This window comes from Micromesistius poutassou (assembly GCF_964030765.1).
Source record: "Micromesistius poutassou genome assembly, chromosome: 6".
Taxonomy (NCBI): Eukaryota; Metazoa; Chordata; class Actinopteri; order Gadiformes; family Gadidae; genus Micromesistius; species Micromesistius poutassou.
In genome coordinates this window covers 11,709,703-11,722,729 of record NC_140276.1, presented here as the reverse complement: position 1 = coordinate 11,722,729, position 13,027 = coordinate 11,709,703, and the positions used below count along the sequence as shown (strand labels likewise).

The 13,027-nt window shown below is 42.0% G+C and overlaps 1 protein-coding gene across 1 annotated transcript; it reads right to left on the bottom strand.

Moving 5' to 3' along the window:
* Nucleotides 1–433: 433 nt before the first annotated feature.
* matr3l1.2 (matrin 3-like 1.2) lies at nucleotides 434–10,599 on the bottom strand (the record flags this gene model as incomplete). Its single annotated transcript, XM_084469176.1, has 12 exons — nucleotides 434–520; nucleotides 1,512–1,627; nucleotides 2,346–2,505; nucleotides 3,443–3,719; nucleotides 4,617–4,747; nucleotides 4,944–5,072; nucleotides 5,204–5,332; nucleotides 7,236–7,294; nucleotides 8,092–8,195; nucleotides 8,809–8,835; nucleotides 9,370–9,428; nucleotides 10,024–10,599. The coding sequence occupies 12 exons, from the start codon at nucleotides 10,597–10,599 to the stop codon at nucleotides 500–502; spliced, it is 1,788 nt and encodes a 595-aa protein (XP_084325302.1). The 3' UTR covers nucleotides 434–499.
* Nucleotides 10,600–13,027: the final 2,428 nt, after the last annotated feature.

Sequence of the window (13,027 nt, the reverse complement as noted above, 5' to 3'; positions counted from 1 at the left end):
GCAACCAAATATTTCAAATATTTCAGTTCTCCGTCACCATGGATGTCCTCATGTTCTACCTGCTTGTAAAACTAACCGGTTTAAATAATCCTTCCCTTTGCAATTTGCCTTGTAAATGCTCCGTAGGTTTTTTTAAATAACGAAAATGAAATTATCATGAAATGACATCATGGGCCACGAATGCCTGGTTCAAGGGCACAGAGACGGCAAGACGGTCATCTCTTTAAAGCCGATATTTTACCTACAATGTGATTTTTTGGTTTAACTACAAGATCTCAGTTTTCTTCAATACTATTGATAATTATTAAAGTTCAGAAAGTATAAAATAACCATGCAAGTTCTCTTTTTTTACATTTATTTAATTTATTAAACAGCAACTTTCAACTTTGTTTATTGTAGTGTGCATCACATTCAAATCCCAAAAATAAAACCAACACAGCCGGAAAAAAAAAAAAAGTTATTTAGCTTTTCTCCCTTTCTTGGGGTTTTGGGCCTTCTCCTACTCTTTTTCTAGATGTTTCTGAAAGAAGATGGGTAGAGAAGGTTAGCAATTAAAACCTTATTGACTAATAACTACTTTACTGAATTTCCATTGAAGGAGCCATCACTTGGCCATTTTGTGATATAAAGCCGAGCTGCAACTGCAGGAATTTTCCACAGAACTCGGAATCTTTGTGGAATAAAGTCCTGTCAGTGATATTCAGACCTATATGAAACGGTGCTAACAAGAACAACTCAGTCACATCTATTCGACACGGTGTGTGTGTGTGTGTGTGTGTGTGTGTGAATAGCAGTGACACACCCACTATTTACTAAAACTCAACCAGAAACACTTATAATCTCAGTGTTCAAATTCCAGATGAAACAGTGGGTTTGCTGACTCTTCAAGTTACAAGCTAACCTTATTATCCGCATAATTACTTCTATAAAACTGGTTGCCTACAGTGAGTGTTCTCCAGGCTGCCTGAAAGTGTGACTAGTAGTATGCATGAGCAAACTAACAGAGAGCGACCGTCTATCAGCAGCAGCACAGTTTAGCCGACAGAGCAGACAGATGTGGTGACCTGCCCTACTCTGCCTTTCATTGGCTGGTACTAGGGCTGAACGATCAATCAAATTCAAACCCACTTGCAAAGTAATAGAACGCGGTTTGCAAATCGCAAAGGCCTCACATTTTTTTAAAATAATTGGTTGGTGATTTGTTACCGTTACTGACTGGAAATCAGTAAGATTCTTATTTATTTTCTTTTACAATTCAATAGTTCAATAAAGATGTTGTAATATCAATTCATGCATCAATTCCTCTCAACACATATATACTATAGAACGATTAGCTTGTTTAGTGAATAATACAGAACATAAGGAAATTTTAAAAGAAAATTGCATTCTAGATCACAATATTGGTTCAAATAATTGCAATTCGATTATTTCCCCAAATCGTTGAGCCCTATCTGGTACGCATTGATAACTGGGCTGAGCTGTAGACGAGGGCCAGGCCAGCAGCAGCATACCTTAAGCTTGTCATAGTGCGCCTTGCTGCTGCAGTGGACCTTCTTGGCCGTGTCTTCGTTGGGGTAGAAGAGGAAGCACACCCTGCAGTAGTAGCCCATCTTCACATACTCCACACCTGAGGGGAACCACAGCGGATCAGCACACAGCCCAGGTCAGTCATAGCACACCTACAATACAGCTATGGACTCCCATTAAACATGCACCATCTCGATTTAGATACATTACATACATGCTAAGGAGCAGGTAGGGGTTAGGGTAAATTACTCAAGGATGCTCAGCCTGCCTATTTATAATAACTGATGATAGTTCTTGGAAGAAACAAAATCTTTGTTTCCTTCATTTGTACATTGATTAAACCTTAGTTTCTTTACGGCGACTTTCTACTACACACTTTGTGTTTTGTGGTGCTTGTAGTTAGATTTTGCAACCCTACTGCAGTCATGATTACACCCTAGCTACTATATATATATTGTATATATGTTGTTCAGCCACACGTTCTCATTACCATGTCAGAACGGTTTGATCATTCCTAAATGTAGTTTCTTCATTCATACATTATTTCCCCTTTCAGTCATCAAACACACTGACGAAATACAAACGAAACATTGTGTAGTCTAGTCTCTAATACATATATATTTTTCTAAATAATACATTTTCAAAGTTTTTAATGTTTATTATGGACCAGCTTGGACCCAGGCTGCGACCCCCTTGTGTTCTGACCCAGTTAGAAACCCCTGCAGGTGGCACCCTTGGGACCCCCTTGTTTGTTCCACTTCCGACCCAGTTAGAAACCCCTGCAGGTAGCACCCTTCCATAGATCAACCCCGGCTCACCGAGGGAGGTCTCTGGGTCGTACGGGGCCAATGGCAGTGAGGCGCTGGTGGGCTTGGCCTCCGCGGAGGGCTGGGGTTCAGGCGTGGGGCTCTCAGCATGGCTGGCTTTACCAGTTGCACTGGCAGACACCTCCACCTCCACCTTCTCACACTTGACATCCTACACAGGGGCAGAACCAGGGGAGAAGAGGGGGTGGGAGCAGTTCAAGCAGGGAGACCCCCAGGGAAGTGCACTGCTGAGGTAGGACGTGTGACAGGCCCTTCATTGATCCCAGATGGAGATTTCAGGACAGAAAAGGGATTGAGGGAGGGATTCAACAGTTTTAAATAAGAATATGCAGGAGATCTATGAGAAAATATATGTTTGCTTAAAAGGGAGTCTTTTTTTTTGCACTTTAAGCCTTATTTTTCGGTTGTTTATGATGATAGATCGGTTCCGGTGCTTACTTCACCGAAAGTCTGTGTTTGGAGAAGTTTAGGTTTCTTTTTAGCCCCCGTCATATGACGGGGGCTAAAAAGAAATACAACATCGTACAACATCAGGCATACAACATCGGTCCTAAAGCAACATTAAATGTTTGTTTGCAAAGCTGTGAAACTCACCAAGTGGTCACTGGTGTTCGACAAAAAAAAATCTGAGCAAAGTATGCTTTCCAGCAGGTTTTATTAGTAATTTTGTTGTAGCCACTCATTTCTATAGGAAGCCTTGAAAGTGTTTGGTATTAGTCCGCCGCCAATGTTGTTCCCAGCTGGTTGCTTAACTAACGTAAATGCTCATTATCGCCAACTTCTGGCAGGTGTATAACTGTCCAGCGGAAGTTTACACACCGATGTGGTTCGGCTGAAAAAAATAGTTCTACGATCGTCAAACTTCTGCTGGAAAGCATACGTGCTCTGATTTTTTTGGTCGAACATCAACGAACACCAGTGACCACTCGGTGAGTTTCACAGCTTTGCAAACAAATGTTTAATGTTGCTTTAGGACCGATGTGTCATGCCCATCGACCTGTACACTGGGATCTGACGGGGGCTAGAAAAAAAAGGGGGGGATGGTGTAAAGGTCAGGTGTGCCTCTAGAAGCAGGAGGGGACACTTACAGCAGTCTTCTGGTTGTCTGGGCTCTCCTTCGCCTCCTCCGTCCCCAGGGCCGGGGGCTCCGCAGCGGCTTGGGGCTGCGTCGCTTCCCCTGACTCCTCAGTGGAGCTCTCCTCAATCTTCTCCACTTCCTCCTCATCGACATCATCCTCCTTCTGCTCCTCCCCCTCGGGGACCTTCTCCTCTTTGGGTTTCTTGGAGGGCGGTTCCTCTGTGTTCTTGGAGGTCTTGGAGGAGGTACTGCTGGTGCTGGAACTCACCCCGTCCTGCATGGGCATTCTGTGGATGGGGGAGAGAGGGTTAGTTCCAGATTTTAAAACAGCACTATTTTGTATTTTATGATGACCTTAAAAGAAAAAACACACAAATTAATTTGTGTTGTCAGTTAAACGCGTTATTAACGGCGTTGACGCAAACCATTTTAACAGCGTAATTTTTTTTAAATCGCAAGATTAAAGTTCTGTTTCACCCTTTTATTGATGGACAGTGTTGCATTGTGGGCAAGCTCTTTATCCGCTTTTGGGGCCTCTCAACACATTCAGAAAACCATTCCAAGATCTGTATAACACGAGTTGGTTCCTTACGAGACAACACCGTGCTCGTCTAACTCAAATTGTGTGGCGAAACAGTATAAACGTGTTTTTGCATGGAGTCACTCACCTCAGATTACCCCGTTGACATATCCAGAAAGGATGCACTCCCAGCCGCTAGCCACAGTGGCTGTGCATCCGCACACCCATTCTGCTATCGGCTAGTAAGGGCTTTCTGGATATGTCCACGGGGTAATCTGAGGTGAGTGGATAAAGCTTGCCCACGTAGGTTAGCGTCATAGCTATTCTGTAGCGCCGGCAGCCAGTGCAGATCTCTGGCTAGGTCAAATCAATTTGTCAGGTTTTTTACTTCCCTCAACATGGGGTGACCCTCAGGAAAACGATAATGGGGTTAAAATTCGCCAGAGTTCTCCTTTAATATAAATTATGATATGCAACATTAATATAATGAGCAACTATGGACATTTTTCAGATTCACTTTTACCTGGTAGAGGACATTCTCATGGTTTCTCAGTGCCTTTGCAACTTTGCATTGAGTTTTTGTGCAAGTTGTGTTACAGTCCTCATATGTATTCTGTGCATGAGAGTTGAGAATAAGGAGTGTGTTGGAAATGGACAGACTTACCCATTCTTGAGCTGCTTGTACTTCCTACTGACGGAGACACTGAGGTGCTTGTTCTGCATCTTGGGTGGGTTCTTTTTGTAGAAATCTGACACTCTCTTTGCGTCCTCCGCATCTTCCATCTCGATAAAACACTGTGGAACACAGCAACCATTGGTTTCACATACGCATATGACAAATGCCTGATAAAGATAAGCTGTGCTTTATCAATCCCAGACAGGAAGTCAGGGTGTCACAGCAGAAAGCACAGGAGGACACTGAACTACAGTACACAACAAACACAACCAAGTAGCCCACACCTCTTTCCCTCTGACATGACGTGGAGATTACCTCTCTGCGGATTCTGTTGAGGAAGTATTTCCTGACTTTACCGAAGGACTCGGCTAGCTTCAGGACGTCCTCCTCCTTGTACTTGGTGTTGGGGAGCTCTCCGACGTACACCACTTTACTGGACCCACACTGGGTGGGGAGGGGGGATGTCTTCATCAATTCAAAGAATGAAGAAAGAGAAACACAGCCTGACCTGGCATACAATAGGCAGTAGTGCCAGAAGTCCTGCTTGATGGTGAAGCCACAGGTGCCAGACTCACCTGGATGGTGGGATAGGTTTGGGAGTGGCTGATCCGCACGGGTTTTCCACACACCATTGCCATGACGTTGGAGTTGTAGAACCGTGCCATGGCTTTGGCCTCCTCTTCCGATGCAAATTGAAGATAGGCCTTGTTGGGTTTGGAATAACATGAATACAGGCATTTCGGTTTCCCCCACTTTGACATTGATGACCTAGTGCCTTTCATTTTCCAAAACTAACCCCTAATTGACCACCAGGTGTGAATCCAAAATCCACTAGGGACATCACAAGTAGATGGACCAAACATAGCGCAACTGCTCTATTGACCTTCATGGGACGGACTGTACCAACTGTGTAGTGCTGGATCAACCCATCGCACATCTTTGTGGACAGTCCCACGCACCCTCACCTCACACCTGGCGATAATAAAAGCAGCTTCCTGTAAGTGACAACAGAAGCTGAACAGTAAACCACAGGTGCGTGTTCGACGGTAAAAGCGATGTTTCAGCAGACAGCTGTCAGTTCACTTCGGGTCTATATAATTTCTCCGACACTCCATTGTTCCTCTTGGTCATATGCAGAGTCCTCCACCGGCAGAGCAGCTGGAGGAGTTGGCATACGACCGAGAGGTTGGAAAAATGGAGCGTCTAAGAAATGGACCCGAAGTGAACTGACAGCTGTCTACTGAAAACATCTTTCTCGAATGCCGCCTGAGTTTGTTGTTGCTGGTGACGTAAAGAGGTCAACCGGTGGCTCTATTACCACTAGTTGAAATGGGCACAGCGCCACCTATCGTACCGGGGCATGACACGCTTCGGCCAATGAATCGATTTACTCACCGCCATGTATACGTGGACAATTGCAGTTGTCCAATTGAGGAGCATAGTCGAGCTATGGCTTTAATCGAATTAAGCTGTGCATGTAAACGTACTGTGTGATATCATAATTGGTCTCTCCTTCACACACTCTCCACAATGCACTGATCATACACCGGAGCAACAGACTGATCCATCCACACTGCACTTCTACACAATACAAACTGTCTTCTAGCATTATTGTCTACTTGCACTATTTACTATTTATATCACTACATACTTTAAGATTGGAACTGACTGCTATTCACTGTACTTACTTTTGGCACTGTCAATGTCACAAAGACCTTTGTCTATTATCAACTGCATCTTTGCACTACCGTAACCAATCCCATACAAAAACTATGCTGTGTCACTCATACAGAGTTTACAAATACTGCCTATTTATCTTTCATATATCTTACAATTAAATTTACTGTTGTGTACTTTTAATAATGTGTATTTTAAATCTTTACTTTAGTATTAGGAAATGTCTTGACATGTGAAGTAATTGAAAATAAAGCCACTTTGACTTTGAGTTTGATTTGATTCCTGTTATAGGAGGGGAAGGGTTATTAAGGGTTGAGCTAAAATGTCTGTATACTGTTATTATTCTGTCCTTTATGCTTTACAGAGTGTTACACAGATGGGGTTGTAGATATGTAGATGTGGTTTATACCTTGGATTATAGCACAAGGGAGTAACATCTTATCCTGTGCATTATTGAATGATATTCAATAATCAGGGCCTTTTTGTAATAAAAAGCATTTCCATTTTAACAAAGTACCTTCTAATTCTGATCAGTCCACTAAAAGGAAAATAACACCACATCAACATTAATGATAACCATTGTTCAAACCACTTTCTGCCCTGCCAGACCACTGACAGTCCGTGACAGGGGGTATGGCTTATCTAAATGAGATGCAAATGAGCACCATTGTGCTCATTTGTTACACATCGTTGGAAAGCTTAGAAACTACTACTACTACTGTGAATAACTCAAAATGCCCCAGGGACTACTTGTGCCCCTAGTTTCTATGACCTGTCACATATTTGTAGAGAGACTTCACACACACACACACACACACACACACACACACACACACACACACACACACACACACACACACACACACACACACACACACACACACACACACACACACACACACACACACACACACACACACGATGCATTACCTTTGAATGTCCGGAATGTGGCATGCCCTTGTTCGAGAAGCCAGAGGTAGGCCCACCTCCTATGAAGAAACACATGCGGATGAGAATATAAACAGTGATACTTAATATTAGGTGGACTTTATTAATTACAGTGCCGAGTGATGGCAGTCAGTAGAGAAGATAAAGGTAGAGAACGGCATGTGGATAGAGCGAGCAGGTGTTGGATCCCCCAGCGTCATTCAAGTCTGGAAACATTAGGTATTCCACATGGACCAATGCAATGGCAAAAAGGGATGGACAAATCACAGAACACACAGAACACAACACCGACATTGCTCGGCATACATTACTTATAATAGCGGGAGCACGTCAAACATGTTTTTCCATCATGGCGACACCATCCATATGCACCTCTGGCTTTTAGGAGGGGAGCTCAACCTTAACAACCAACTCTCCCTACACCATCAATATGTAACCAACTCAGATTGAGAGAGGGAAATCACTAAAGGTTATGGTGCGTTCACAGCTAAAGGTTTCAGCCATATTCCACAGTTGAAGTTGCAGGATTTAAAATCATGGTTAAAATGACTGCACCTTTGTTTTATGTGATGTTTAGCTTTCATTTTAAAGGTTAACATATACTTCTGTATATGTTCTTGTCGGTCTACTGTAATTTTTTTAAATAATGCTGCCTAGGCACCATAAACATTTTGTACAATGAAAAAAATTGACCATCCAATCTGACACGGGTTAATGTTGTTAGCCATCAGAAATAAAAAATAAATAAAAAGACGTATCCCTGAACACACAATCAATAGATCGATACACATTTAGAAATGTGCATTGTGTGGATGATTGACCAGTGACCATTGCTTACCCCAGCTAGAGGGCATGCCACCCGATGAATGGCCCTGAGACATGGGAATCGGTCCCGGCAGTCCAGCAGAGAGGTTGGGCGTGTCCATGTGATGGCCGCCGCCCCTAAAAGAATAAAATACATTTGAGGATCATACATGTACGTTGATGCGTTTTTGTATTTCCATTCTGTATTTTATATTGTGTTTTATATTTCTTTACATAGTTGACCCTTTCCTTGTCCCAAGAACTTCATTGCCCATAATCATCCTGTGTTATACTGTGCATTTGATAACTACAGCAAACTTTGACTTTTGTTATCTTCCCTGACTGGTTAATGACAGCTTGGAAATACCAGACTGATTTCAAGATTTTGCTGTTATTAGATGTGTACAAATGGGTCAAACTGTTGCCTTGTTGCATCCCAAAGTACAATACCAGTTTGTATAGCTGATGATCAAGTACACTATCACCTTGTAATGGTGAAGTTAAGCTTATCTTAGGGATAAGTAAGGAAGTTAGGCTTGAGCTTGGCTATTCAACAATGGATGTACAGCTAAATCAACCCAAAATAGCATTTGTTGTTCAATAAACCCACCATTTGATAGATTATTATTGTTGGACAGCAAGTCATATACAAAAGCCACTAAAATGCAACTCCCATTTTGTGACAAAATTATTTGGTACCATTTAACTTAACAATGGTCCACTATGAACTGATACCAGATGTGTGTCTCACCCAGATGTGGGGTCCCAGTCTGGGTACCTAGAGAAAACAAGTCATTATTTACCCTAATATATGATAGTTAGGATTTGAATCTGGATTACAATTATGAAGATGATAATACAAATGGAAAGCGAAAGCTACATGGACTCCGTGGGCAATCCTATTTATTGGCAATATGAACACAGCCAGCCCATAATGAGTAAATCATTGACGATATCAGGGTCAGGGTGAGTAACTACGTGTTCTTTTGGTAAAATATTCCTGTCAACTTGGTCTTGTAAAATGATCTTGATCTTTCTTGATCCCAAATTTGAGTATTGGGATAATTTGCCTCCACAATTCTTGCATAGTCAGTTTGACTCAAACATTATTGCACATAAGAAAAATGTAGACCAGAAACGCCAAGGTAATCTGGTCATGTCATAAGAATGGTACCCTCCTAAAGAGGGCACAAACATTTATTCACCATTATAAACACGTACGTACGTTGATGTTTCCGTTCCACTTAAAAGCAAAACTGATTTTAAGGACCCTAAAAAGCTAAAATCAACATTGACTGTTAAACAAACTTACATTTGAAGATGTTTTCGGTTCTCTGCATGACAAAGTCCATTAGTGTGCTGATTCCACTCCTAAAAGACATGTAAAACCTTTAGCCTTTACAAAACACTCCTAGCCTGACCTACCGACTTTCAGCCATTGATAAGACACTTACAACTCACTTTAAAATATCCCAGATCATTTGGTTTGTGCGTGTGAATAAAAAAGTGGAAATATTTGTGATGCAACAATATGCTGAAGTTCTATATGCATACTGGAATTAAATAATGTATGAGAAGAATTGCCCTGCATGAAGAATCTAAAATTGGGGAAAACGTTTATGTAAAATTGAAATCCCCAAGTGGTATTTGTAGCTAGACAGCCAAAGTTTAGGAATGGTTGTAAGCAAAGAATTCAGTGAATTTCCTAGATTTGGTCTAATGAAATGACCTGGATCCAAGTAAACTCAATATAGGATAGCTCGATTTTACATTTAAAAATATATATAATTCAGTAGAGCAAATCTCTAGTCAATGAATGATATAAAATGGAAGACTGGAGTAAAGGCGCAAACTTGTGGACTGACCACAACTCAAGGACGTCGCTCACCTAATCTGGGTATAACATTATAAACAAGGAAACCCCCAGAGAAAAGGGGCAGGGGGAAGAGCCAGGGCTGATACTCACCATGTTGGAATGCCCCCCATAGGAGTCATGTCGGGAAAGACCTGAATACTGCCCGTCTCTGCCGCCACTGCCACCACCACCATTATTGCCACCGTAGCCAAAGTCATAGCCCCGGGAAGAGTTGGCGGACTGCATGGAACTGTAACCGTAATTGGCTTGGGATTGGCCATGGGCTGAAGACTGCCCCATGGAAGGACCACCCATCCTCCCCCCATGCATGTCATCCCAGTCTTCCCTGCCTCCACGGTAGAAGGTCCCGGGGGACATCGAAGGTAGATCTCTGCCGGCCATGTGCCTGTCTCCAGTGTCGCCCTTCCGACTCTTAAGCTGCATGAGTCTGTGGGGTAGGGTCTCCACACTGATGTTCTCTTCGGGGATCTGTGTGAGGGCATCGAGGTCCGCCGGCGACAGCCCTAAGCTGGTGAACAGCTTCATGGTGCTGCCAAGATGGCTTCCACCGCCACGACGAGCTATTTGGAAGTTGCGGTCCTGGCTGTCCATACCACTACCAAGCCCCATGCCAGAGACCATGTTCCCCATTGGCCGGCCCAGCGGCCCAGATCGCTGCTCGTTCATGCTGAAGTTCAAGGTTTCTGCTGCTGGAGTACAGACAACTCAAGATACAGAACAAAGCTGGTGGTCTATGGAAAACTGTATTCTCTGCAGTGGTTGGATGGCGTTTTTCAGGCGAAGGTGAAAAGAATGATGACAGTCTAACTCAAAAGGGACAGTCTTTCTTCAGGGAGGCAGAATGTTTTCAGCTGAAAGAGAATCAGGTACGTAAATATGAAAAGGTTGCATCTTTCATGAAAAAGACATCAAAATGAAGAGGCAACAGCTCTGTGGTCCAAAGCTTAATTTACATTTAACTGAAAAGTTAGCCCTAGACTTAGACGGAGGAGAAAATAAAGGGCAGTCAAGATGCACTGAAAGGCTTGGAAGAGAAAGGGACAATAACACAGAGAAAAACAAGCAATATAGGCTCTGGATTGAACGCAAGAAAAGAGTAAGATTACGATCTACTGAAAAATCGAAACCTCCTTCCCTTATAAAAGGGATATTTCAATATTCAAAAAGGTGGAAAAAGTGAATCATATGAAATGTAAAACTATGAAAGGATTCGTATCCAAGCACATGTCAGAAAGACACAATAAGGAAGACATTTAGGAAGTTAAAAAGTATCCAATCAAAATGGAAAAGAATATATTTTCATGACAGCAGTTTATGTGGATAAACAATTAGTCTGGCCGAAATATTTTCAGTATGTGTAATATCAAAACCCCCTTCATGTTTAAGCTCACATTATGTTAATTTCGATGGGTTTAGGGCTTGTACATCTGAATTAGGCCTGGGCAATAAAACAATAAATTATCATATCGTGATAGACTTTTGATCAATATCAATATAAAACATGTTCAATATATATTGATAAGAGACTGGACCACCGAATCTAGCAGCTGGGTTTGTTACACTAACACGGTTCCATACTTATTTTCAATATTTGAGTGTTTTTCATTGTTGTATCTACATTTGAGTATTTATCAATGAAGAACAGTGGAAGGTCATGCTAAGTGTTAAATAGAAGTGTTTAAATCCAGAATGGTAATTACTAGCCTTTTTAGGTCATTAAAATTATCAATAGTTATCGATATCGATCAATATGATCAAGTTATATTGTGATATGTCTTTCAGCCATATCGCCCAGGCCTAATCCGAATGCATCCGATTTTTTGTTGGCAATACTACACCATATTGAGGACTCAAGAAGAGTCATTTTACTACTGTGAAATCCTAAATCAAAACAAATGTAACTTAATACAAAATCGTCCATTGGAAGATTTGAACATGAAAAATTGCAGTTTCACTATAGAGTCGTCGCTAAATGACAAAGAACTCCCATTTGTTATTGAACAATGACCAAATCCACATTACTAGCGTCTCAATAACAAACATTCCAATTTCCAATGCTCCTTTGCTTCCAAAAATGGAGGTATCATTGCGATGCACAAGCCCTGAGGGGAGCAGTGTTGGGAACGTTACTTTTAAAAAGTAATTAGTTATAGTTACTCACTACTTGTTCCAACGGAGTTAGTAACTGAATTACTCTATAATGCTAGAGTAATTCAGCTAACTAGTTACCAGGGAAAGTAATTATTTGCGTTACTGTGGAAAAAAAAAAAGTAAATTTATAGATGCGTGTGTCGTTGTGAGATGCTTCATTAGATGCGTCGACAAAGTCTTCGCTCCAGGACATAATGTACACTTTACATGCACGTTCTTGCCTTTGACCTCAATGAATTAGTGCTTATATCTCTGAGATATAAGCATGAATTAGTGCTTATATCTCGGAGATATAAGCACTAATTCATTGAGGTCAAAGGCAAGAACGTGCATCCGATGAAAAGTTGTCATTTTCAAGGTGGAGATATTATCTCCACCTTGAAAATGACAACTTTTCATCGGATTGCTCCGGACTCGCCATTTCTACTGCTTCATCTAATCTGTTTGGTGTTTGTGTGTGCGTGTGCGTGTGGCACGCGTATCCTGGCTTGTGTGTGAAAACACTGGCTCCGATTGGCTACCATAAAACATGACTCTGCCTTAGCCAATCCAATAATCGCTTATCTCGTTGTTAATCCACCCGGTCTCCTCACTAGCAGTTTAAGTATGGAGCCAGGGGTGCGTTCGGATTACGCAGTTTATTCAATCAATTCATAGTGACGTACCACATTACTTCCGTAAAGATGGAAAGAAATTGGCAGATTCTGAGTTTGCGGTTCATCAGTGGAACATCGTTGCGACACAAATGACACCTCTAGCTAAATGTAGTAACCTAGAGAACCAGCTACAACCTTGTTTTCATCCAAACAAGCCGTCTTTAGCGAACGGTGAATTGCATTGGCTTCTATGAGCTGTCGGCTCTCAGCTGAGCTTAGGGACCGTCTGCAAAGTGCAAAACGGAAAATGACCACAATGGTCAAATTTCAATAGCGTCGCCATTGTT